Here is a 22,660-nt window from a genome sequence, read left to right as displayed (position 1 = left end):
AGTGGAATGCTGTTTTCGAGCTAAAGGCATTGATGTGGGATTTAAGCAATCTGGATTCAGTTTAGCATTCCTGTAGCACTTTAAAGACTCACTAACTAATTTATTAGGTGATATTTTGTTAGTCTTTAAAGTGCTACAGGACTGCTTTTTTGTTTTCTAATAATACAGACTAACACAGCTGCATCTTTGTGGATTCAGTTTATATCTCTGCCAAATACTCCCTGTATGGTTGTGTGCAAATTAGTTAATTTCTGTGTGTTTCAATTTCTAGTCAATAAAATGAGGATAATCTGTTTTGCCTAATTAGGCTACACACTTATGGATAGAAGGCTCTTTCTGATTACGTATATGTACAGTGCCTAGCATCACGTGGCTGATTTCAGCTGGAGCCTTTTGGCCCTACTGTTATACAAATAATGAATAATAATGCTATTACTAAAACTAGAGTTTTGAATGCTTATTGACTCTGTTTTTCCCTTTGTTTCCCTCTGCTGTAGGTTCTCAAGAAAAGCGTGCGATTGTTCAGTGGTTCTCTCGTATTGAAGAGGTACCACTCAATAAGCGGAAACTGCTGCAAAGAGAGGTTTCTCCCCAAGAGATATTTTTGGAAAAATCTCCTGGATATGACACTGACATAAATGTGGAGACCATCATTAGCAATGTTGAGGTATGTACTCATGCACACTCGACATGTAGGAAAGGAGGAGGTGGAAAAACTTTGGAAAGTCTAAGCAAAAGTGGAACCACTCATTCCCCCTCCCCTCAAAACTTGTATAAGCTTTCAGTGTCCTCAGTAATCTTTCATTACCATGTACTAATAGACATAGTCAAGGGATAAAATGTTAACAAACGTGATTAAGGAAAATAACAAAGTTGTAAGTAAATAGCAGATTTAAAAAAAAGGTGACTTTATTTTTCTTTATTTATAGGTGATTCCTTTGGCCCTGGAGGAAGCAGTGCCTCTTAGGTCAAACAGAAAACAGACATTCTTTGTAAGGGAATCTTGGGATGGGAAATGCTTTAAGCCCCTGTCCCCTGGCTTATTGTCTGAGCTGAAAGAACCTGAGAAAAAGAAAAAGGCTGGCAGCCCAGGCCCTTTAACTGACTGCCAAGTGTTTCCTACAAATAGCATTTGCTCCTTGAAGTTGGAGACTGACAGAGTCACTCGGAGTGCCATGAAAATGAAGAACATTCACATGGAAATAGAATCAAGACACTCTGCTTCCAAGTCCTCCCTGTCTAAGGAGAGACATTCCCAAAGGGTAGCAAATGGCATAAACACCCCAGGAGCAAGGAAGAAGTTAGAACTAAACAGTATGTACACAGCAACACTTTAATCAATGCAATACTGTTGGTTTTACTAGTAATTTGACAACTGGTAGTAAATCTAACGGCAGAGCTGCTAGCCTTAGAGACTGAAGTCTTGTGTTTATTCATAGTCAAAGAGCTGCTGCTCCCTGTACTAACTCCTACAGGCTGACCTTCCTGTAGCTGCCGGTTCTTTTCACCTGGCAGTGTGGTAGACGGGGATTGTAAGGAGTACAAATCTTTTAGCCAGTAGGTTCTTGTTGTGGTGGTAGCAGCACCAGGAATCAAGATCCCCATTTCCACCTGCATCACAGCTGCTCCAGCCACTGTGCACGTCATAAGGAATGGATGTGGGAAGCTGAGCACCTTGGGGATTAGTACACTGAGAATGGCTACCACTTCCTGTGCAGTCATCACTGACCATCTTCCTCTTAGTAGCTGGGCTTTTGAGTTGAGGTATATAGTAAACCCCCAGCTTGCGCGAGAATTACGTTCCTGGAGAACCAGGCGTCATTCAAATTTCGCGCAACTCAAGGTGGGTGTGGGGCCGTCAGCTCTACCCCGAGGTAGCTGCTGGGGCTGGAGAAATCCCCAGCAGCAATGGGGCTGGGAGCTGGCTGGGTCTCAGCACTCAGTGCCCCCAGCTCAGCCCAAGACCAGCCCACATGCCAGCCCCAGCTCTGGGAGGTGCAGAGGGAGGAGGCAGCCCCAGTGCCACCCATGCCTCCTGGGCTCACATGCATGCATGGCCACCCCCTCTACTCCTCCACTGGGAGCGACCGCCACACTCTCACCATGCTCAGCGCTGGGGCTACTCTGCTTTTGCTGGCTGCCGCAGGCTCTGAGCCATTAAAAGCTCCACAGGGAATCGGGCCAGGCGGCTGTGGGGCAGCAGGGGTCTAGAGCACCTGGCTTCCGTACCTGCATGTGAGCCAGCCACTTAGCGATGATGAACACAATTGGCAGGCCACTATCAGTGGTCAAATTGAAGGAGAGAAAAATAATAGCACACTCCACTATTCCACCCCCAGCCTTACGTCCCATCCACTGGGGACTGTACTCAATACATTGGGGAGATCGTCACAATTATTGTCCCCCTGCTTTCTGTGTGTTCTGTGATCTGCGAAATAGCTAACGTTGACACTTAAACTAGCTTCATTAGGCTTGAGAGGTGCAAACTTTGTCTTGCTTGTTGCTATTATTTCAAATAGCCCAAAAGCTCTGAGTTTGATCTCCTAAATCATGCACTTCTGCTGCTGTGCTGATGATTGCAGAACATGTCCATCATCTGTCAGATGGGAGTATGGAGCAATGGATCGATTTGCACATACCCATTGTTGGCAGTGTCTCTGCACTCTCGTCTCCTGTTATGGAGTGTAGAGGGAGTACTTCAGTAGTCATGAAGAGCCAAATTATGCCAGTCTATTAGTTAAGCTTACATTTACGTAGCTACTTTGCATTCAGACCTGGCTACATGCAAGGCTTTTTAGCTATGTATGTGTGCAATCAAGAATACATGTACATCCGGCTGTTCACATGCAAGCTAGTGCTCGGATAAGCTTATGTTTGGGGATTAAAAATTCAAACCCTAAATCTATATTTCATCTTCTCATAAGGGAAATGTTTTCCTATTAAAAAATTCAGTTGTTCATCCTCCATCATGTAACCTTGAGCTTTTGTCATGGTGTTGGTTTCTAGGTCCTATGAAATCTAGGAGCAAACTCACAGGATGTGATGTTTTAGAACTCTTGAGTGATGATTGTGATGCTGTTGAGATCCTGGAACGATCAGCTACCAAGAGAACGGTGACATTCACTCAGATTTTGGGCTCACCTCCAAAAATACCTCGCACCAATGGTGAACCAGACTCACCACTGACTATTGGGGGAGACTGGTCTAAGCTAGCTGAAACAATAAGGATATCTCCCTATAAAAGGGGCCAAGATTCTAGCCAGAAAACCAAGAATCTTCATGGGAGAGATGATGGCATGTGGTAAGTGGCAACATTGTTCTGATGCATCTTTGACTGGTGCAGCCGTTCTCTGTATCTGATTTCCCATTTTTAAACATATTCTCTCAAATCAAAATATTATCAGAGATCCTGCAGGAAAGAGCAGGTGGTTCCTGCAGAGATGTCACGTAAGAACAGACGTTTACTTCACTTCTGCAGCAAGTTGGGAGGTTTCAAAAAGCGCATGCTGTGAGACCTAAAATATTGGCCATAGGTGGTGGTAACTCAGTATTCAGTGCACTTCCAAAAATACTTATACTTAACCTAATACTTAATAATGGAATTTGGGGAAAACTTAGCTTTCTTTTCCTTTTTGAAATTGATGGCTATTTCCTCTTTCCACTTGAAGCAGTGGGGAAAGCTCTACCATGTTTTCTGTTTTATTTTTGCAACCATTATTCCCTGCTCTTCTCAATTTTTTTATTTAAAAATGTCAGTTTTGACCAATTTTCTGATCACAGGCACATACAGACAGAGTCTGTGAAATCCCAGTGTATGCGCAAATGCTTTGCCTGCTACTGATGTAGAAAAGCTTTAATAATTACGAGAGCATCCTTGGACCTGTGACGTAGATGAGCTTTCAAAACAAAAGAGTACATCGAGAGAGAGAAATGGAAGCAGTTTGGAAAATAAGGCTGTGGGCTACCTAGGTCAGGGGTCTTAGAGGTGAAAAATATAGGGATCCAGGGCAGATATGATGGTGATACAGAAAGGGGAGATGGTCTCTAGCCAGGTTCATCCTTACAAATTTATACAGTGGCTTCAGAGACAAAAGCCTCTTTTCTTCATCAGTTACCCTTCACTTGTTACATGCATACTACACAGCTCTAATATGAGCCCATTTGTCTAAGCTACAGATGTATTTTGAGGTGCACAAAGGTAGCCAAGCTGTATTAGGGCTCATAAAATATGTCATATGAGACCTCAGGACTTTATATGCTAATCTATGTTATTGGAAAACTCGAAAAAAAAGTGGAAATTTCCATATAATTTTAATTAGGTTTGCTTATTATATTTTCTGTTGGCATAATTGCTAACATTCACAACATGCAGGAAAAAATTTCAGGCCTTCCTTATTTTGTATATCATAAAAAAACAGAAAAGGACACATTGTCATAAACAATCAGTACAAATAGCTTTGTTCTTTCTCTAGTTTAGCCGAAGAGCAAGTCCTGAAGACCAGGAATCTAGAGATGACACCACGATCTCATAGGAAATGTGTGCAGAAGACTACTATTCGCATTGCAGAGCAACTCCTGTAAGTTTTCTCTATTGTGTCTGAGTCAGACTGCTATTGGTGGGTTGCACACCTCAGTGTTCACTTAGTCTAACGTGGACATGCAAGCCAAAGGAATCTCATTCAGGCAAGGAAATACTTTGTGTGATTGCTGGGCAAATTGTTTGCAAGAAAACAATCCAAAATCCTTCTATAGAATGTGTGAATTAAAGCAAATACTTTCACCTTTTAATTGAAGTTAACTATAAGGTTAATAAAAAAAAAAGTACCTATTACAGTAAAAGCTTTATTATTCAGGGAACCAGGGATGTCAGATGATAAAATACACCATTTATTTGTGCTGGGGTCAGCAGCAGCCCCTCTCTGCTACCTAGTTGGGCAGTGGGCAGCCAGACCCTGGCCCTGCTCTTCCCCCCACCAGCCAGGCAGTGGGCAAGTGGCCCTGTGGCAGTGGCATCAGCTGGCCCTGTGACAGTCATGCCAATGGGCCCTGGCCAGCCAGCTTGCCCCAGTCGGGCTGCTGGTGGCTCAACCAGGGATGCCAGTTAACTAATGTGTCGGTTGTCTGAATGCTAGATAACGCTTTTTTCCTGTGGTTTATTAAGACAGACTCTGTTTTTCCCTAAAGCTTTCTGCGTGCTATTTTACTTGATGATTGGGATTTGATGTTTTCACTAGTGTTGCTGGAGGATTCTTTGAGAGATGAAGTGAAAGAGTGACATCAGCAAGGGCTGAAATCTGGCACTTTTTGTAGCTCTCATCTGAATGGGAGAGGGGTGTTGAGTCCAACATCCAGTCCATGGCGCAACTTTAAATTTAGTTTGTAACCTGGCAGTCACCAGGCCAATGGTCGCTCAATAGCTTTATGTCTACACTTTACAGAAAAAAAACTTACTTATTAGCAATGAGGTCTAACAGTTCACCCTGGAGCTCTGCCACTTCAGCATACACTTGTCCCTTGTTAAACAACTACTTTATTTACAAGTACTCACTTAAATGAGGGACACACTTATCTACCCTAGTTCACTCGACAAGTGAACTTCCCCGGCTCATACGAGCCTTATCCTGTATTCCCCCGGCTCCAATGCCCTAGTCTGACCCCCTGCAGCCCCAACCCACTGCAGCCTGAGCCCCTGTTGGTCCCGCAACCTGACACCCCACTGCTGCCTGCACTCCCCATGGCCCCACAGCCCCAAACTGTGGCAGCCTAATGCCCCTGCTTGCCCCATGGCCAGACTCCTCTGCCACCTGACACCCCCTCCCCCCGCAGCCCTAAACCGCGGCAGCCAGACCCCCTTACTGACCCCACAGCCTGAATCCCCCCCGCCACCTGTACCCCTGGCAGCCCCACAGCCTGACCCCTCTGTGGGCCTCGCAGCCTCCTCTACGCCCTGCAGCCCAACCCCACCCGCCATCTGTACCCCCATGGCCAGAATGCTCTGCGGCTGCCTGTACCTGCCCCCCGTGCGGCTGCCTGTACTCCCCGTGGCCCCGCAGCCAGACCTCCCTGCCACCTGTAACCCTTGCAGCCGCCCGTTCTGTTCTGCAGCCACCTGTACCCCCTGCAGCCCCGTGGCCAGACCCCCCCCCCAGCCAGACCACTCTTCACCCGCCTGTAACCCCCGTGGCCCTGCAGCCAGACCCCCATCACCAACTGTAACCCTCGCTGCCCAATCCCCGCCCCCCACCACCGTCCCTGCGCTTGCAGACCACGGCAGCCAGACCCACTGCCCCTTGACCCCACAGTCTGATCCCGCCACCTGCCAGCAGCTTTTAGCCCTCCCTCCCGCTCACAGCCGTAAACTACCCCCAGCCTTTAACCCTCCCCAACCAAAGGTTCACTCACCTTTCAGAAACAGCGCCACCTGCTGCCACTCCTTCCCCCAGTTGGGAGCCCTAGGAACTAATCAGAGACTTTTACATGTAACTTAATAGGAATTTAGTGTCCCTCTTAGGAGTTTCTGCCTACGAGCAGAAAGATGGGAAGCAATTGTGCTCGTAAAGCGAGGGATGAGTGTATTTATTTTTGCAGTTCAAACAGGATGCTCTTTGTGCCTGTGTACTCAGTCTGACAAGTCCTCCCTCCCACCTATCTAGTGCCCTGCCCCATATGCAACTGATACTGCTCTGTATGTGTACATACAATGCACTGTTTTCCTAGAATCCAGTAGTTAAGGGCTAGACAGCATAGTAGGTTTTGATGTGCCTGGGTGCAATAGTAACACCTCCACTCTGAACAGCTGATGGTTCTATTAAGTGATTACAAAATCAAGGCTAAATGATGTAGTGCAGACTAGCCTTACATTCGCTGTCCTGCTTGGTGCCAAGAACCTGATATTCCTGATACTACCAGTAGGAAAAAAAACCTAGGAATATATTTATTTGAAAACAGAGGGGTTGTCTTCAAACATTAGCAAAGAAGAACAAATACACATTAAATTTTTCTTTACAGTTGCTTTGAAATATCCGGATAATATAAATATGGTGTGGGCTGTGTCTTCCGTTTTAATTCACCATGGTATTGGAATGCTGTCCATGTAAAATACTAACAATAGCAGTTCCTAGTGGTCTTTTTAAGGTCACCTTTTGCATGTTGATATAAAACCTCTGCTTGAAGCATCTAGCGTGAATACGGTCTTTCTAAGAAAAAATGAGAAGTCCTGTGCACCTTATAGACTAACAGATTTATTGGAGCATGAGCTTTCACAGACACTAACAGAAATGACCCAGATGTTCTTAACTGCTATGATGAGTCATTAAATACTGACACTTGGGCATCCAGAAGCACAGAGTAGTAATAGCAAGAAGTTCAACTGCAGCTTCAGAGAGAGCACATGAGTAAACAGTATGCAGGACTTAATAACACGTAGTTGCCCTTGATGATCAGCCATCTTACTTGTCGTAAACCATCCTGGCATAATATCCATGGAAAATCTACAAGTCCTGGGACAAAATCTTTACCTGCTCATTACAATGATAACTAGAAAAAAACAGCAAAAACCCTTTTGTTATCAAATAATTATTCCCAGCTGACTAAAATGTCTTGCAGATGTTTTTAAAACTGTTTTTAGATTTTCCTCATTTGGTTTTCCAAATTCTCAGTCTGGTTTTCTCTTTTAGTATTTTAAATACATCTGAGCAGGACCAGGAAGATGACTACCTGCCTAGCACAGACTGCTCTGATTCCAGTAGCAGTGAAGAAGAAGAGAGCATGGTGCCCTGTACACCCAAAAGGAAAACAAGATCAAATGTCACACTACGTACCCCAAAATCCTTGAGGAAGCCCTCTGATATCACCCCTGCTAAGGCCCCCAAAAAAGCTGTAAGAAAAACATTTGCTCTGGGTTTCCTTAGTTCTACCTAAGCCATTTGTTTCATCGGAGTGTTTGATGTACATGTACCAAGGTGAAAAAATCATCTGGAGCAAGGTAGCGCAGTGTGCAAAGTAAGGCGTCTGCTGAATTATGGATATGCCACTGTAAATGAGAGCAGGCCAGCAATAGGAAGGATTTTTTTTTGGACTAGAGGTGAAATGTAAGTTATAGGTGTGCATGTCGCCTTGTGGGTTACGTGTCTCCTTCCTGAAACAAATAGAAATTAAGTCCTTTTTATTATTGGGTTTTGCAAACTGTGGATCAGGACACAGTCACTGTCTGGTTATAAACAGAATAAAAAGCCTTGAAAATATAGGGTGAGGAGTTGAGATGTTTAGTAAGAAGGTGGTCCATAAAAGAGTCTTTCCTTTAAAAGGTGTTCTATGGAATAGTTGAAGAATCCCACCCTAAGCTATTAAAACTGAAACTATTTAAATCTATTTACATCTTCTGTGTTTGTACAGTGCTGAACTGTATGTTCTGATTGGTTACTGATTCTTTTAGACAGTATTGTAGTACAAATATTTGAGGTTCTCTTTGTTTCAGTTTTCAGTTAGACACTGAAATGAGAAAGGAGAGTCACTGTCTGTTCAGTCTCTGGTTTTTGTGGTTTCACAGCACTAGAGGAAGGGTTGTTAAAGTTTAAAAACCCTTCAGGTGCTTAAAATTTGTGTGTTTTTTTTTAAATTAGGAGCTTCAAACATACCCCTTTAAAAAAGCTTGAATGTAATGTTTAAATCTTTTGTCAAATATACTTTATAAACTCCAGTCCTCTCCTCACTTTCACATCCTGAAATTCTCAAATGTTCTTTGCGCATAAACAATCTTCTGCAAATGTGAATAGAGGATGGTCTCTATTGTAAATACATCTAATACTATACAGATTTCTCGAGTCTGAGGCTTTTGACTTTTCTCTGCAGACTGAGCCAAGAACCCCCAAGACACCATGTAATGCTACTCCCAGAATTCCCATTCGAAACCAAGCCACCGAGAAACCAGCTAATGTGCTAGAAGAGGCGCGATTGAGGTAAAGTGTAGGAGAGGGGGATCATCCTGTTACTTTAGCAAAGAAATGAGGAACGAGGGATAACAATGAAGAAATGTCAGCTTTGCTTTATTCATATGGGGTAAAAGCATGCATGCTATTTTCAAAGTAAGGTTTCCTCAATAACTGGTAATAGCAAAAACATCTTTGGTTCTGACACTAAAGACAGGAATATTTTTTCAGGATTAAAAACGTTTAGACTGGTCTGTGCATACTAAGTTTAGATTTCTAGAGGTGTACATTTTCCCCGAGCATTTTCCTTTTTTCTTCTTAGCAAAATTACTAATATCCCTGAGCTGCAGAAATTGGTAGCAGTATTTATCAGGGCTGTGAAGCAATTAAGAAAATTCATCACAATTAATCGTGGAGCGGCAGGGTTTCCCTTGGCCCCAGACAGGGTTTCTGCTGCTCCAGGACATCCAGCAAGGCTCTGTGCCCCACTCAGCTTCCAGGCGTTGAACTATGCCCATCTGAGGTCCCTGCAGCTGCTGGCAAGACTTGGCATCTTGGCATGGGGCTACTGGGGTTCTCTCCCCTCCACATTGAAACAGCAGGGCCAGTAATTGTTTTTTTCTAGGGCTGTCAATTAACACATTAATTTTTTAAGGCATTAAATCTGCCTGTGTTAAATCTCAGGTGTTAACACACATTAATTGACAGCCCTAGTATTTATTTTACTCTGCACAATGCGAAAGAATGAGTGGGTCTCTCCCTTCTTCTGCAGGGCACTTACACCCTGGTTTCCATTAATGAAAAGACACTAGTTGCTGATTAGAGTCCAACATGACAGATTGGTCATGTCTCACAGCTCCTTTCCTTTACTTGACTGTATCATCACCAGTTCTTCCTGCTGTCAGGTTCTCCTATTCCTTCTTTTTCTGTCCTTTTCATAGTTTTGTAAATTTGGGCAAGCAGTATATGAAACTTCCTGATTTCTGCATGTTCATTTTGTTTGTGAAAATCAGAGCCTGTGATATCTAGGAATATTTGGAGAACATATTTAAAGGCTAAGTTAATGTTAATTTCTAAATGACTTAAGGTTCCTCTTAAAACAAACAAAAAATAAACCAGGTACTTCTGATATGCTTGCAGCAGGGCTGTCCCTACTGGTGCTGTTGCCCTATGCAGCCAGCAATGGCACTGCACCCTAGTGGATACTCTGCCTGAAGGAGGTGGGAACAACCCTGAAGTTGTAGGAAAGGGATTGCAATTGCTACCTTTCTTGGCCTTGACAGACCATTTACTGCAATGGTGTCTAGTCCATCTGATCCAGGAGAGTTGGCAGTGCAGAAGCAGGGCTGCATGGGAGGTGTAGGAGGCAATAAACTGTTAGCAAGCACTATGTAGTGCCCCTCACCCAGGCAACATACACTAAATTTAGTGACTTTAACCTGTATGGGAATGACTGACTAAAGTCAGGCGAATTTCACTATATAGGGTGCACTGCCTGAAAAATGAGGTCAGGTATAGAGGATGCAATGGATGTATAAGAAAAGCCATTAAAGGTATGAAATTTACATTCCACTATGAATGGTAGAGGAGCAGGCATTTCTGACCACTTAAATTTTAAAACCAAATTTATTTATTTGAAATTATCACTGTTACAAGTTACTCTGTTATCCATCAAGCCCTTCATTCCCACCTCAGATACTTGGTGAACAGCAGCCTGTAAAAAGCTGCAAATTCCAATTCCCTGACCAAACAAAGAGCTAGAGGAGAAATCAGCAAAGTCAAGTCCACCATATAATCTTGACAAGATTTTTGGTGATGGCAATTGCCTCATCAGGGCTATCAGCAAAGAGATTGCATTGTCCAAAGATAACTACGCTTACAGTGTCAGAAGACTCAAGGTGTCCACATGTATTTGTGTCTGTAGGAAGCAGGAGGATTCTTCCTGCTTGCTATTCTGCATCAGAAAATTAAGATGGAGCTTTGAGAAAACAAATCTTGAAGAACATGTTTTTCTTTTTTTTTATTCGATCAAAGGCTGCACATTTCTGCCATCCCAGATTCCTTGCCTTGCCGAGAAGAGGAGTTTCAGGATATCTATAATTTTGTAGAAAGCAAACTTATTGATGGAACAGGAGGGTGAGTTGTCTCACAGCCTACTTCTGCGTACCACGGGCAGGTTGGTCAGAAACAGCTAGAAGCACTTCAGCAGGCTATTTGGGTAAATGGAGAGAAAATTTATTACCCTAAAATGCAATTTGGGAAAGGAAAGGAGACAGTAACCCATCTAGATCTGTGGCAGAAGAGGTGCAGTAGTCTGCTTTCTGATCTTTCAAGAAAGTTATTCCCAATGTGTTGAAATTCATATAAAGATCCTAGTAGTGTTTTGGTGTTTGCTCTACTTAAGGGGGAAAAAACTCTTGTGCAGTCTTTCTGCCTGCTCAGGTTTCAACTAAAAACTGAGGCTAAAGCCACGCTACAGTGGAAGATTGACCCACTCAAGGTAGACTTTCTGGGGTTTCATTTCGTGCATGCATGAAATGACGCTCCCAGGAGTTGGTACCAACTCCTCTACTCCACACAAAACGTTCCCATCAACCTTCTGCCATGTGGACAGACATGGAAGTTGACTGCAGATAAACTGATTTTTGGTACAGAATAGGCATAGCTAAAACTGCGTATCAGTGGTTGACCAGCCTGAGGTAGCTTGTCAATTGCAGATGTCCCGGGAAAGTTTTTTTTTTTGTTTGTTTGTTTTTTGGTGGGTTTTTTTTTGCCTGTTCTATAAAAATAACAACAATTCAGCATTTAATTCTTATGACCCTGATGCATTGTTCCCAGTGTGCAGATAGGGAAAACTGAAGCTTAGTGGCTTGCCCAAGACAACTGAGGGAAGTCATTTTCAAAACTGGGTTTAGAATTTGGGAGTTCCCAGCTCCCAGTCCTGTGCACAGATCAGAATAGATCCTCTTCTCTTTCAGGTGTATGTACATTTCTGGGGTTCCTGGAACAGGCAAAACAGCAACTGTTCACGAAGTAATTCGCTGTCTCCAACAAGCAGCAGAAAAGGATGAGCTACCATCCTTCCAGTTTATAGAAATCAATGGAATGAAGCTGACTGACCCTCGCCAGGCCTATGTGCAAATATTACAGGTGAGTGAGGCCTCTCTGAACTATGCCTTATACGAAAGGAAATTGAACTCCTGTCTCTCTTCTTCCTCAGATCCCTATGTCCAGCCTTATGTGAACCATAAATCTAACACATGGAATGGCATGCTTTGTTTTAGGACAGGCTTGTAAATTCATCTCATTTGAGAGATTTAAGCCTGAAGATTGTTCCTTGAGTACTTAGAGGTATTGAACTTCACCATGGCAGCAGCACCAGAGAAAATCGGGTTTTATCACATCAGTGCCTTTAAAAAAACTTCCAAAGTTGATTCCTGGTATTTTTTTCCTATAACTCTTTGTTACGTGATTGTGCATCTGAAAATTGCTGAAGCCATTCTAGCTACAGAATAGTTACCTAGCAGATGACAGACATGATTTCCACTGTACTTGAGCCCTGAAAGAGGAACTACCTCTGTTGATCATACAGTATTTTCAGTCCACTTGACAAGTTATCTATAGTATCTCTCCTGAAGCTGCCAGTTGAGAGGGAAACTCTCTTTGGCTGTGACTACACTGCCCCTTCTTTTCAGAAGACACGCAAATATGGTTAATTGGAAGTGCAAATGAAGCATGAATTTAAATGTCTCATACCTGATCGGCATATTTGCGCAGGATCTCGATTCCGGGAGAGCTGATTTCAGATGCCAAAACAACCGTGTAGATGGCATTCATTCGAGAGGAAACCCTGCTTTCAAAAGCATCCTTCTTCCTAGCCTGCTGCTATATGGTTCCATGGAACAGAGTAGGGAACAAGCATGCTAAATCATTTGACTCTCCCTTGTGGGAAAAGCAACATGCAGCCACCAGCAGGTTTTGGCAGAGGAAGTGAGAAAACAGAGCATCAGGCACCATACAGCAGCAAAATGTCAAAAATATGGAATTTGATGCATCTTGGGAAAATGTAAAATTCCATAGCTGTGGAATCATGGTGCCCTTGGAACCTGATTCACGTGACCACGGGAGTGAACACCTCTCAGTTATTTTTTCAGGTTGACTTTGGACTGAGGAAAAACATACTGCATTGATTTCCATTTTATGTTTTTGAGATTACCTTTGCAATCATCATTCCTAGAAACAATTTTTTAAAAATTGAAGCTGATATTCTGGAGCACAGTTCTGCAGCAATTGGTGAATTCTGCAGTCATGAAATTTGTAGGGTCCTGCCTAAGTTATGTGAAAGGGAGATGAATGTACATTATATGCCCCTTTCCTAAACAATCATAATGACTAACAAGGCTTCACAAATTGTCTAGCCTGTGTGTCCTTTGCACAATTTTGGTATTAACTGGGCTTATGAATTCAAACTTAACCTTTTCCTTGTACCCACAGGATTCTGAACTTGTTGGCTATCCGTCTGTTATGTATGTGATGTAATTCTGAAATAAGTCACACTGATTCCCATGAGTTTCAACAGCTGCAAAGGAAAAGCCATAACATAGACAGCAGTTTACATTATTATCTCTTGCTTCATAGATCAGTTCAGAAGTAAACCTGGTGAAAGATTATACATAATTGTAAATTATTTACTCCAAGGTCTTTTTGGCTATACTTAAATTCTTTAATATAGACCTGAGATTGGTGAAGATAGTCAAGTTGTTCTTGCAGTTGATTTGGGCTGGAGCAGGATCTTTATCTTTATCGCAGAATGTCTGTGAAGCTCTCTTCAAGTGTGCTTGCTTATGCCTTTCTAAGGGAGTCTTCAAGGGTTAGGTGCAATGTCTTTCTATTTGACCACTGATCTTCCTTTTAACTAGGTCTTTCCTGGTTCCTCAACTTCTCCTTTGTTCCATTTTTGGTAGAGCAGTTTGTCTTTCTGAAGACTACTGAGCTGAGTTCTGTTGTGTTAACTTTTGTGCATATGTTGTGTCCACTATTTGGTGATATGCAGTGGAGATATGTAAAACCAAGTGAAAATTAGACCCTTAGGCATTGGAATATACAGACTGATTAAACTTCTGTGTTGTTTAATCCCACTCAGTTGTTGACGGGTCAGAAGGTGACAGCAGCCCATGCTGCAGAGCTGTTGGCAAAACTATTCTGCACACCTGGGCCCAAGAGGAAGACCACGGTGCTGATGGTGGATGAGGTGAGGAGAAGAGTCCCTCACCTTTTTTACCCTAATATCATAGGGAATTGGTACTTTGGAGAGTAGGAGGGAATGAAATGGGAATTATCAAATGGCCTGCATGTTTTAAAATTAGGAGACTGAGAGATTTAAGGCACAAAATTTAATCTTTTGGGCACTTGTATGAAAATGAATGTACAGAATGAGACTTGCTGATGCTTTTGTAGGTTAGATCAGTGAGAGCACATTGTAACTTCGCTCTGGGTTTGCTTCCATTTCACTTCTAGGTATAATTCAAGAAGTTCATCTGTAAAGCCCTTAAAATAAGCTAGGAGTCAGCTACAGAAGAGGCTGCCTCTTGTTTGGGTGTTTTCTTCTTACTGTGAGAGCAAATTCAGTAATATTATAGGACAGTGTCCTAGTTTGCAAACCTTCTTGAATGCATACTACAGGTTGAACCTCTAGTCTGGAACTCTCTCATCTGGCAGCATCCATAATCCAGCATGATTTTAGTTAGCCAGATGACCACGTATCATGGGAAGTTTCCCGTGGTCCCATAAAGTTTTACAATCACCAGTCCTGACTCTCAGTATTCTATGCTGTTAGTAGGCATCCTTCAGTCTGCATAGACTGTGGATCGTGCCCTTTAAAGTTTCAATTGAGGACTTCATTTACAGCGTCTACTGTGACTATACCCACACGAGAGTGACAGTCCTTGCTGCATCTCTTGCAGATGTAGTGGGTGTCTGGCAAGTCCTTATTGTGCTTTCTGTGCGCTCGCTTCTCCTCTGCTAGCTGTCTGATCTTCAACTCGCCCTTCTGAAGGCCCTTGTGTAACCCCTGCCTCCATCTGCCGCGGTCGTCTGCTAGTTCTTCCCAGTTGTCCAGCTCGATGTCTACCTCTCTGAGGTCTCTCTTGCAGACATCTTTGTAACGCAACTGGGGGCGTCCGGGAGGTCTTTTGCCAGAGGCTAGCTCACCATACAGGATGTCTTTTGGAATCCTTCCATCATTCATCCTGTGGACGTGGCCGAGCCAGCGGAGTCGACGCTGCCTGAGGAGGGTGTGCATGGTTGGGATTCCAGCTTGCTCGAGGACGGCGGTGTTAGTCACTCTGTCCTTCCATGATATTCCAAGGATGCGCCTGAGGCAGCTTAGCTGGAATATACCCCAAATGTTGTCTTAGACCTCAGTTAGCAGTGGAAGCATTGGTCATGCTGCTAGATGATATTGACCTCCTGTAGTCCAGCACCAATCGGGTCACAAGGATGCTGAACTGGAGAAGTTCAGCCTGTATGTGTAGTAATTGCAGACTGATGGACAACACTAGGTGCCGTGACCTTACTCAAATGGGAGCATCTTGTTTGGTAAACCTGCTAGTGACAGCAGAATTAGTATTACAACAGCACCTAAATACTCCAGCTGAGAATGGGTTCAATGTACAAATACTTAGTATATGATAGTCCCTTCCCTGAAGAGCATAACGTCAAGTAGAGGAGGCAGATAAAGAGTGGAAGAATGGAAGCAATATTATCCCAATGTTACAGATGATGAAATGAGACAATCTGACAAGATCCCTCACAAAAGGCTCCTAAGCAAAGTAAGCAGCCATGAATATGAGTGTTCTCTGGTGGATCAGTAACTGTTAAAAGATAGTCACAGAGAGATAATCGTGTTAGTCTCTATGCCATCAGAACAAAAAAGCAGTCATGTAGCACTTTAAAGACTACCAGAATAATTTATTAGGTGATGAGTTTTCATGGGACAGACCCACTTCTTCAGATCTACCAGAAAAGATTCAATATATAAAGCAGAGAGGTCCAAAAATTATCAATTTTTATCAGAAATTTTTATCAGAAAAATTGTTCTCATTGTTGGCAAATCAGATAGAAGAGCGAGAGGGGGGTGGGGGTAGGGAAGTAACGGTTCGGTCAAACATCAAAGTATATAATACTTTTAACATACATGCCTACATACTTATGTTCTTGTGAGAAACACATGAAATGACCTAGTTCGCACAGGAAGCCTGAGCCAGACATTGAATCCTACCTCTCCATTTTTATCGGGTGTCTTAACTACTGGACCATCATTCTTCTCCAGTTAAAATCTGTCTCCTTTCTGTCCTGGGCACAGCTTGACCTCCTGTGGACCCGAAAGCAGGATGTGATGTACAATCTATTTGACTGGCCAACCAAAAAGCAAGCCAAACTGATCATCCTGGCCATTGCTAACACTATGGATTTGCCAGAAAGGATCATGATGAACAGAGTAGCCAGCAGGCTGGTATGTCTTGACAATTTTGTTGCTATGCTGAGAGCTGATACGGGGAGACTAAGTGTGCAGCCCAATGTAATCAGGAAGAGGTGAAGGGTGAATGATATTATAGAAGTAAATATCGAAAATTGCCTTTTTGTTCCTTCTCTTGAGAAGGGAAGAGTGGGTGATGAATGTTACGGATCCAAAGAGAGGAAGTACAAGAGCCAATTATCTAATAAAGGGCTATATTATTCAGGAAAGTCTTTATACTCTTTCTTGTCAGGATGAATTAGAGAAATTGGAACCAGGTGACTTTATAACATTTTCAGTTATAGCTGTCAAGATTTAGATAGTCAAGTGTCATACTTCACTGGGTAAACTGATTGCCTGAGTCAGAGAAAATTCCTTTGCTATTCATCCCCATCACATCATTGCACAATGTCTTTTTTGGCATTCTCTGAAGCATAAGTTGTTGTGTCATTTGAGATAGAATATTGGATATGATCTGGTCCAGTGTGTAGCAGATGAGGTTCTTGTAACCATATTTTTGGTGCTGTTCAAAAAAGTGTCTTGAGAAAATGGTACCAGGTTTACAGATTCGTTCATTTGGTGACTTTCATATCTCAGTTTACAAATAAAACTATTTTTATTGAATGCCTGGCCTGCAAACTCAACCTAGGATCTAAGAGTCCACTGATAACTTTTTGGCTCCTATATAATCAACAGATACGGAGATTTAAAGTACATCTAAATTCTATCACCTTGTGGAACACTGAAAGCAATAGATTGCACAAGTGAACCAAAGGCACAATTTAGTCCTACAACTGAAATTTACTTAATTCCATTGATGCCAGAGCTAGAACAGAACCTAATAGTTACTGACTGTACAGGGATAAGAGGAGTAATTTAGTCATTAAGGTCAACAGTTATGACTTCCCATGTCTATTTATACACACAACTGTGTGTCTGCTGAGTTAAAAAACATCTATTTTTATACAGAGTAGAGCCTCTCTTTGAGTGATTCTGAGACAAATTCATCACATTTAAAAGCTTCTTTTACTGAGGTAGCCTGATGACCCATAGTTTCTGTGCTGGAAACTTGCATTTTGGAAGCAGGTGCTCCTTCTCAGGTCCATTGTGGTCAGGGCAGGTGAGGGCGTCTGCTTTCCTGCAGAGTTTCAGGGATTTTCATTTGACTGGGTGCACCTTCTTCTTCTGGATGTATGGTGTAGCAATGATGAGAAATTTGAACTGGTCTCAGGAGGATGAATGGAGAGACTGCTCCCACTACAGAAGTTAAAAGTTAGTCTGTAGCTTGTGAGAAGATAGACAGGGAACTTATTTGGAAGCCATTAATGGGCAGGCCCCAGTGTGAGTGAAGAGGATGGTAGAACAGCCTTGTCAGGAAGACCCATTGTTGGCCAGTACCAGCCGACTCAGCTTATGGTGCTTGGGCTGCTGGGGCTATTTCATTGCCATGTAGAATTTGATCTCTGGCTGGAGCCTGAGCTCTAGCGCCTGCTAGGAAGTTCAGGCTCCAGCCTAAGCCCAAAGTCTACATAGCAGTGAAATAGCCCCACAACCCAAGCCCCGTGGGCCTGAGTCAGCTGGCATGGGCCAACCATGAGTTTTCTTTGCTGTGTAGACATATCCTAAGAATTTTAATTAGCGAGGAGGGTCACATTTAGACAAGCACTCCTCCCTGTGAAATTTCACGGCATCAACAGCGTGTTAGCAAATCAATGGTCCTTACTGATTTGTTCTCTCTAGGGTCTCACCAGAATGTCCTTCCAGCCCTATACCTACAAACAATTACAGCAGATTATCTCATCCAGGCTGAACCACATAAAAGCATTTGAAGAGGATGCAATCCAACTAGTTTCCAGAAAGGTAAACACAGTACAGGAGTGTGTTGAGTTTGTTGCATTGTTAAGTGCAGAGGCTAGTGTCAATGTTGTGTAATAGACTGTAGCCAATAATGGAGATCAGACTCATCCCCATGGTTGGACATCTCATTCCAAGAGGCAAAGAAAGATGCTGGCACTGTGCCATAAACGGGCTGGTGCGCAGAGCAGTGCTACAGAGCGATACTGGAGTAATCTGCTTGCCTGCTCCCTGTTCATCCAGTAATGTCACACTGTAATGAACACCAGAAGCATTGCAGTAGGAGCATAACAACACAAAGTGGTGAGATGTTATCTTTCTCCAGTGTTTGGCATAATGTGAATTAATGTGCAGCCTTGCAAAAAATAATCTGATAATTATGATGGAAATATCTAGATCTGCCTTTGATGAGATGATGTTCAGACTCCAAAGCATTCCTCCCCACCATTCCGTATCTTATTTTGAATGTGTTGTGCTGCCATATTGATACATTCCTTGGGATATGGGCCAATTAACTGATAAAGATGTACTTCAGTGTACTACACTGCAGAAATATATTCAGGTCAATAACGCTGCAAATTAAGATGTATAAATAGTTTAAAGTGTTTTTGCTATTCTGTGTTAACACTGATCATTACAATCCTTTTTGAGATGTAAACACATTAGTTCACTAACTCTCACCATTAATTGCAAACAAATATACAACCTTAATAAATTTCTTGACATAGATTTAATAATAGTGTGTAAGAATGGAGTGCCTTTTCCTGACTTCATTGCTATTGCAAAACATACCATGGAGCACATATACTCAAAAATTGCCAAAATTAAAAAAAAACAAACAAAAAACAAAAACCACTTTTGAACTCTCTTGGATTTTGGTAAGATTAATCATTTTAATTTTGTACCTTAGTGAACAACCTGTGATGGGTCAGTGATTTTTGAAAAGCCTGTGCTCCAAAAGGACACTTACTTCCCATGGTCCAATTTTCAAAAGCATTGCTGACTTGTCTCCTGTTAACAAGCGGAGCTCGAAAAATTGAGCACTTTTGAAAATTAGGCCACTACTACATTTCTCTCACTCATTCTTTCCTGTATTAAAATGTAAACTACAGATGGAATTTTCACAAGTGCTTAAAGGACTTTCAGTAAGTGTTGGGCATGAAACATCAGGCCCTTTTGAAAATACCCCAGTTACATATTTGGGGAAACCCTTTTGAAGTGTTCTCCTGCAGCATATGTGTGATTTGTTAGACTTGTATCTTGACAGCAGATGAGTCTTGGGTTTGTAATGGTCAGATTGGATTTTGGTGTTTGATCGATAAAAGTTAGGTTTATAGAACAAGGATCTCTGACTGTAGTGGCACACTTGTGCTAATTTTTAAAAGAACGCTGTGAAATCATGTTGCTGTTTCTTCTCAGCTACTGGAAATGCTACTGTTGATGTGATGCTTTTTCTTTTCAGGTGGCAGCATTATCTGGTGATGCAAGGCGTTGTCTTGACATCTGTAGAAGGTCCACTGAGATCTGCGAGTTCTCAAGCCAGAAAACTGCTTCTCATTTGGTCACCATGGCCCATGTAATGAAAGCCATAGATGAAATGTTTTCATCTCCTTATATAAATTCAATCAGGTAAAACTGCCATTTTAGAGGTATCGTCTGAAGTTTCTACCTAATCTCCAGCCCAGTTATGCGTTTTTCATTTTTTCAGGAGAATACAGTAGGTTCTCAACATTCGCCAGGGTTCAGTGTTGAGAACCCTCCCGAATGTTGAATTTCACAAATACGTGGGCTCAGAGCCCCAGGGAATTGGCAGCTGCCCAGGGCCCTGGGAAGCAGCAGCCACCAGCGCTCCCTGCCCCAGAGCCCCACAAGTGGTGGCCACTGGCGCTCTCTAAGCCCCAGGGAAGCAGCTGCTTGTGACCACTTGCAAATACTTGAATTTGCAAACCTAATGTTGAGACCCTACTGTATTTTATATGTACACTTATATCAAGCACTTTACAAACTTTATCTTAGGAGGGTAGGAAGCATTCCCTGTTTTCCAGATGAAGGTACTGAGTAAGTGCTTTATTGTGGCAAGTGAGAGATCTGTAAACAATGCAAGAACTCTGATTTCCATTTAAGGAGGGATAATTTTTCAGACCAAAGTAGTTTCTCACTAGAATTTGTGGGATTTGATTGCTTTCAGTGCATTTGCACAGGTTGTAACCAGTGTTCCTTGTGAGTCCTGTGCTTGTGCAGCTGCTAAGGCGAAAATTAGATGCCACCCAGCTGATTAGCAGTGTCCATAGCAAGCTGTTTTGTTTCTGTGGTGGCACACATTTGCACGTGCCTCGGTGCACACAGATGGAAAAGATTAGAGGGAACATTGGTTGTAACTGACATGAATTTAGAAAGCTCTTGAAACTGAAAAAGGGAGAGAATCTGGCTCAGCCTCAATTCTACAGTGCTTAACTGAAGAAAAACAAGAGTGATATTTTGTCAGCAAAGCAAGCAGGTAGGACTTGAAGGTACACATGGAACCAGATGCCTTCAGTAACAAGCTATCATTTTTACAGAACAGAATTGTGCTTTATATATTTAGATCAACACCAGAATATGAAATTAATTCCCAAATATAAATCACTCATAATGCACTGAGCATTGCACATACTCCAGTATTGCCTTTGTCATTGAAATCTCAGACTTTAACTCTTAAAGGAGATGCAGGTTTTCTCACTAGTATGACAAATGCAAATATCATTTAGGGGAGAAATTTTTTTTAATTCCACATCTGCCATATTAGTTGCATGCTGTCTGTCTCAGTTCTTATGCATGGGCTCATCATCAGTATGGGAGAACCTGTAAACAGTGGCATGATGATTAAACTTCATGAAATGTTCTAAATAACTTGTTAAGCCTTGTTACAGTGTGTGGGGCAAAATGTGAATACATTCGCAGGGCAATGAACTAAGTAAATCTTTTTTTCCCCTTTTCTGCCTCAGACTATATTTACAGCAAGGGCTTATCAGATATTTCCAACCCCTCAAACCTTCTGTGAGTTAGCGAAGTCCTACATTTGATCAACCAAGACTGGTAGTAAGATTTTTCCTGTTCTCTTTCAGGAGTGCTTCACTGCATGAGCAAATGTTCCTGAAAGCTGTTATAGCAGAGTTTCGCAGGTCAGGGCTTGAGGAAGCAACAGTTCAACAGGTACATTTACGGTTTATTTTTAATAACTTTGGTAGTAGGTTTTGTCTCAGTTGTTTGAGTATTTTTGAAGTGTAACTCTGTGGAAACAAATCATAGAAGCAAAGATCATATAATAATTGATTATGGCCCAGTTCATAAAAACTAAGGAAGTGGATAATAGAAAGGGCTTGTTAAAAAAAAAAAGTCATAGATGTTGGCATCCTAATTTATTTATGTATTTGTGTGGTTGGGTAATAGTGCAAACTTGGCTGAGTTACACTTTCCTACTTTATGGACACAGTCCTAATGTTTGGCATTCAACAACATGTGTCATCTTCACTCTGAACAGACTCAGCGGTTTGTATTCCTCCCCTTCTACAGAGATTGAGAATTAAAAAAAACCCTCTTTTTCTCCTTTTTTTCCTGTTCCAATCTAATATATGAACTAAATTGAGTTGTATCTTGTTCCCCTAGATATATCATCATCATGTAGCGCTGTGCAGAATTGAAGGTCTACGAATCCCGACAGTATCAGAAATTATGGCAATTTGCTCAAGGCTTGGTGCTTGTCGTTTCTTGCTTGTAGAGTCCAATAATAAATACCTTCACTTGCGCGTACGCCTGAATATCAGCCAAGATGATGTGATGTATGCACTCAAGCAGGATTAAGACAACAAATATTTTTGTGTCCATACATAGGTTTTAAATATTGTTAAACTTTTAAAAAGACTGTTTTTAAAAAGTTGTTTTAATAAATTGGAACATGTCAGAAACCACTGTATGCTTTCTCTAAACTCTGCCTACATTTTTAATCTATTAAAGCACTTTTTTGTATAATAAAGAATTTCTTAGAAAGTATTTTACACCTTTGCATGTAAGTAGTTTGAAACTTTAGAATATTTTCAGGTGCTGCAGTATGTGATGTGGTCAGTAGGCAGCACTCTTTCCTCTGAGCCAGTACTTGAAGGAGTGTCGCAAAATAGAGCAGAAGGCTCCCTCTTTCAAATAAGCTGTGAAAGATGTTAAAACTGAGATTTTGAACACTTATGGTCACTAAAGATGCTAAAGCACTTTTTGCAAGAGTAGAGGTATCTTTACTAAACTGCAGTTTAGGTAATTGTCCTCTAAAATTCCAACGGGGTACACAAGTCCTGATAAAGATTTTTCAAACATATATTAAACTTAATTTGTT

At 42.1% G+C, this 22,660-nt stretch overlaps 1 protein-coding gene across 1 annotated transcript in view; it reads left to right on the top strand.

The window, feature by feature from the left end:
* ORC1 (origin recognition complex subunit 1) overlaps window positions 1–22,318 on the top strand; it is a 28,054-nt gene extending 5,736 nt beyond the window's left edge. Inside the window, exons 4-17 of the mRNA XM_075002877.1 lie at window positions 498–667; window positions 930–1,314; window positions 3,007–3,301; window positions 4,473–4,577; window positions 7,677–7,878; window positions 8,851–8,957; window positions 10,962–11,063; window positions 11,906–12,077; window positions 14,071–14,178; window positions 16,291–16,440; window positions 18,184–18,303; window positions 19,760–19,926; window positions 21,402–21,489; window positions 21,943–22,318. Coding sequence (XP_074858978.1) covers window positions 498–667; window positions 930–1,314; window positions 3,007–3,301; window positions 4,473–4,577; window positions 7,677–7,878; window positions 8,851–8,957; window positions 10,962–11,063; window positions 11,906–12,077; window positions 14,071–14,178; window positions 16,291–16,440; window positions 18,184–18,303; window positions 19,760–19,926; window positions 21,402–21,489; window positions 21,943–22,137 — 2,366 coding nt within the window. The 3' untranslated portion in view covers window positions 22,138–22,318. The remainder of the gene's footprint in view (window positions 1–497; window positions 668–929; window positions 1,315–3,006; window positions 3,302–4,472; window positions 4,578–7,676; window positions 7,879–8,850; window positions 8,958–10,961; window positions 11,064–11,905; window positions 12,078–14,070; window positions 14,179–16,290; window positions 16,441–18,183; window positions 18,304–19,759; window positions 19,927–21,401; window positions 21,490–21,942) is intronic.
* The last annotated feature ends 342 nt before the right edge of the window (window positions 22,319–22,660 follow it).

This window comes from Carettochelys insculpta, chromosome 9 (assembly GCF_033958435.1).
Source record: "Carettochelys insculpta isolate YL-2023 chromosome 9, ASM3395843v1, whole genome shotgun sequence".
Taxonomy (NCBI): domain Eukaryota; kingdom Metazoa; phylum Chordata; order Testudines; family Carettochelyidae; genus Carettochelys; species Carettochelys insculpta.
This window is presented reverse-complemented; position numbering and strand designations above follow the sequence as displayed.